Source organism: Pinus tabuliformis, chromosome X, assembly GCF_031772625.1.
Source record: "Pinus tabuliformis cultivar Carrire ecotype Pingquan chromosome X, CPIR1, whole genome shotgun sequence".
NCBI lineage: Eukaryota > Viridiplantae > Streptophyta > Pinopsida > Pinales > Pinaceae > Pinus > Pinus tabuliformis.
Genome location: NC_142308.1, coordinates 287,028,358 through 287,033,058, shown reverse-complemented (window position 1 = coordinate 287,033,058; position 4,701 = coordinate 287,028,358). Strand labels below are relative to the sequence as shown.

Below are 4,701 nucleotides of genomic sequence, written 5' to 3'. Positions count from 1 at the left end.
TGGACCTCCTTTCCTTGTGTAGAAGTCCTTCCTCGCCACTAATGTAAGATCGGCACTCTGGGGCTCCATAGTCGATCTCTTCTCTTCTTCTTGCATCAGTATACCTGTCAGCTCTTCAAAATGTGGGATCTTTTCTCTAGCATTTATCCCTGTGATGAGCATCTGATAATCGTCAGTGACACCATTCATTGTAATGGTCACAAGATTTGTATCGTCCATTGTATGACCAATATCTGATAATTTGGTTTTCAGATCCTTGATCCTTGCTACGAATGAAGCAATCGTTTCATTCTCCTCCATCTTCATGGACATGATCTTACTCTTAAGGAACAAAAGACGATTTGAATTTCTGATCTCATACAATTCCTTCAGAGTTCCCCAGATCTCGTTAGCTGACTTACCTTCTCTGATGTGCGGTATAATGCAGTCTTTCACTGACATTTTTAACATTGTCCTTGCTCTACTTTCTTGTTTCTCCCAATCTGGGATCGATGCTGATCCAGCGCGAGGCTCGGCTCATCCCCATTCACAATCTGGCAAGCACTCTGCGCTTCTAGCAAATTCTGCATCTTAAACTTCCAATTTGCATAATTGGAACCATCGATCTTGTTATGCTCGTTCATGCATGCTTCAAATATGTTTTTATTCATCTTGGCAATTTAGAAAAAAAAATTTCGATAGGTCAAAGATGTTAAATTTCCCCAGATTTGTGATAGAGACAGATCACTGTTGTTATATCTCGCAACACACGGCAGATCTCCGTGGCTTTCTTTTCAGCCTCCAGACAAACTCCTGTTGTCAGCTACAGCCTTGTTCTTGGCTTCCCCACTCAGCTTCTCTGACAGCTATAGCCTTGTTCTTGGCTCCCTTTGCAATTTCTTTGATTTACATGATCGTCGCTAATATTTGCCCAATATCCGAGACTAGTCGCAGAAAAACACCAATTTTCAGAGACTAGTCGCAACCGTTGCTGATATTTGCCCAATATCCGAGACTAGTCGTTGAAAAACACCAATTTTCAGAGACTAGTCGCAATCGTCGCCGCTGTACACTGGAAAAGTGTGACGATCGAAAAATGAAAATTTTGAGAAGTGTAGGAGTGTATCGTCGAGGCTATCCACTCAAAACTTGCGATGATTTCGGTTCAAAGAACCACCCACCAACCAGTGTATAGGTTCCTCAGCCCTGACGCTCTGATACCATGATAAAAATGGCAATGTTTGTGTTAATGAAAATAAAACCCACTGGTCAGCTCTACGAAAGAGAGTTTGAACTAGGAGAGTCTGGCTCTACAGAACACTCTACATTGTTCATCAACATTACACATTAAATAGAATACATAGTTTTAGGGAAGTTAGAACAGCTTCCTAAGAAATATAAACTAATTCCTATCCTGAGGCTACGTGAACCAATTCTACCTATTCTAGGATATTCTCCATTATCTTCAATAGAATCAAGAAACAAACCTGAAGGTAGACTTTGATGGACAAGATGGGATGGTTATAGAATGATATTTAAGGTACACTTGATAGACAAGATCAGATTAATACAGTGAACCACATGGAACAAAAATAAAAGTTGAAATTGCAATTCAATCCAGAGTCAAAGAACAAACATTAAGATAGACTTGATGGACAAGATTGTTAGAGTGCATTTAAGCTATACTCGAAGGAAAAGAACCTAAAAACCAAATTGGTATAGTGAACCACATTTAAAAAAAAATTGAAATTGCAATTCAAATAAGAATCAAAGAACAGAACTTAAGGTAGACTTGGTGGACAAGATTGTTATAGGAATGTGTTCAGTTTTGGTCCTTTTCAGCATAAGGAATGAGATCATATGGCAGTGCATAGTCAAGCCACATCATCAAACACGTCTATACAGAAACTAGTGACATTTCTTTCGTTACGACTTCTATCGAATTTTACTCTGACGAATTCAGTCAACCCCAATTCTTATCCTCTTAGCACTAGTTGGCTGTACCCAACCTCGAGGCACTGATGTGGATTCTCCAGGCCAAATCACTGGTCCAAGATTGGGAATAGTATTATTATTCCAATACCCAATGACCTGAAAGTCGTTACCGACCATATTCACAATCTCATAAGTAGAACCCACAATTTCCCTATCGTGCATCTGAACGACCCCACTTAAACCTCTAAAATTTGTCTTGAGGAGCTCGCTCAATAACTGTGGTCCTTCCTGAAACATCCCAAGTTCTGTCGAACCTGTTGTATTTCCAACAGCGATTGGTGGAGGTTTTATGGGGTTCCAAGAATTAAAACCAGCATTTCCCAAATTCCCAATTGCTCGAGCTATCATCCACACGGCGTCGTATGCGAATAAACCGTAGATATTGAGCTCAACGTTTTCTTCATCTAGGTTTTCAACTCTAAATTTGCTTTTCCACCTTCTAGTGAAATCTTCAAGATTGGTGGAACTCTGAATATAAGTTTTGAGTCCTAGGAGACCTTGCATAGAGTCAATTGTAGAATCATTCAACACAACATCCCAGAGACTGGTATATTCCTCTGTAGTTATCCAAACATAAGCAACATCCATCATTCCTATTTCATGAGCCTCCATGAAAATTCTCAAACCGAGAGAAGGGCCGACATGGGCAACAAAAACTCTGGATTGCATCAACATTAATTTGTATAGCTCCATTCTTATGGCGTCCCCATCTGCAGTTGACGATATTGCTGATCTATATTCTAATTCCAACCCAACATCCCTGAGCGCTTCACTCAATGAGGCGATTGCACCCGAACCGTATTCGTGATCCTCATAAACAGCAGTAACTCTTCTCCAGCCATAAGCCTGAACCAGAGCTGCAATCACCTGCATCTGTATGGCATCGCTATGTGCCATGCGAACAAAATACGGATATCGGTGGTTGGAGAACAAGGGATCCATAGTAGAGAAGGAAACAACTGGTACTTGGGCTGCATCTCCGAGATTTGATACGAATTCTGCAACGATAGATTTCTGTGGTCCAATTATTGCTATCACTTCTCTTTCCAAGAGATCAAGTGCTGAATTTGTCCACAAAAACTAAGCATCAAACTCGTAACCAAGATGGAGAAACTGATATTGAAAAAAGAAAAAAATGACAATACTGCTATCAGAAACACTGAAGACTCATAGAATGAGCTTAATATTTCATTACTGAATATAATTATTTATAGATACATCTGAAGGAGAATCAATAATGACCTCCACTGATCTCCGCCGTCTTGAAATGATGTTCAACTGATTCTTGCACAGTCACATTAAATTCGCTGACATGTGAATAGTGGGTGGCGCCATTTGCACAGTTGTGATTAATGGTCTAACACCTCCCCTTAATCACAATGACCTAAACTTTAACACCTCCCCTTAATCACAACGACCTAAACTTTAACTTGCCTGCTGGTCTAAGTCTCAGCTAGGCTTACAACAAAACATTTCATTTTTGCCTTCTTATTAAAGGGTCCATGCTTGTTCCTTTTCCTTTGTTGGTGCAGTTTCATCTTCACCTTTCTGGCTTTCCTTATGAACTTCCTCTGCTCCTTGCTTACATACTTAACATCAACAACCTTTTCAGGATTGGGATGCAAGGAAACTTCTTGAATAGTGAAAAAGAGGTAGTATAATTCATGCTCTCCCCACTTTCCATGAGGAGCCACCAAAATGCATTCATCTTCGAACATGAGCGGCCTCCGAACAACATCCATGGTAGTATCCTCCACTGTCGCAGAAATCTTAGAAACACAACCAATCACATTACTAGTAATTGGGTTCAAGAACAAACAAGTTTTGATCTCCTGTGGAATGGACTCCACCTCTGAATATTTATGGTCATTAATAAAATCATTGTGCTGATCTAATAGTTCTTGTGACTCAAAAATACTACCGGAATAAAATATATTACCAGGCCCAAAAATACTTCCAAATGGGCTCTCTAAAAAGTATCATCAAAAAGATCAGCATCCAATATTATCCCACTCATTGTACTCCAATTAGACCAGTGACTTTCTACTTGGCTCTCCACATAGGCTGGCTGTCACAAACTGTGCTCACTAACAGCACTCTCTTGAACGAGACCCACTTGCACCATTCAACTTGGAAAATCGGTCCTACCCGCAACACTCTACTGCACAGCAGTGTCTCCACACAACGGCATGGATATGTGCAACCGTCACTCAAGTGGACAACATTTGTTGCACCTCTCGCTCAACTGGAAAACACAACTTGTTGCACGCGCCAGGTGATGTCTCACAACATACCCAACAAGCAGCGGAAGGAACAACTACAACAATTTCTGCAAAGAATCACGTCCACGTAGCACTCACACTCTTTCAGCATCAACGGGCCTTGTTCAACCCTCTATGGGTCATGCAGCAACACCAAAAACAACACAATCACCACAAATCACTCAACTCGCTCAGCGCTCAGTGACATCCACAACCCTTCAGCTTCAATGTCTTCAATCCGCAACACGACTCCAGGTCTTCACAAGCACACCTGGTCTTCAATCTGTAACATGACTTCAATCGACTCACGTCCGCTTTAGGTTCACCACACTACACCACCGCTTCAACGCGGAGATCTCATCTTTATCATTCACATTCGAGTGCTCGCCAGTCAACGATTACTCTACACAGCTTCACACAAGTTTCAGACTCGCGCATACTAGAAATCTGGGCCACTTCCACATCC

General features: G+C 41.1%; 1 protein-coding gene across 1 annotated transcript; it reads right to left on the bottom strand.

The window, feature by feature from the left end:
* Positions 1–1,938: 1,938 nt before the first annotated feature.
* LOC149139525 (glutamate receptor 2.7-like) lies at positions 1,939–3,716 on the bottom strand. The gene is made up of 3 exons (XM_089450756.1): positions 3,519–3,716; positions 3,217–3,331; positions 1,939–3,035 (listed from the first exon to the last, which is right to left on the bottom strand). The coding sequence occupies exons 1-3, from the start codon at positions 3,714–3,716 to the stop codon at positions 1,939–1,941; spliced, it is 1,410 nt and encodes a 469-aa protein (XP_089306882.1).
* Between the last annotated feature and the right edge of the window lie 985 nt (positions 3,717–4,701).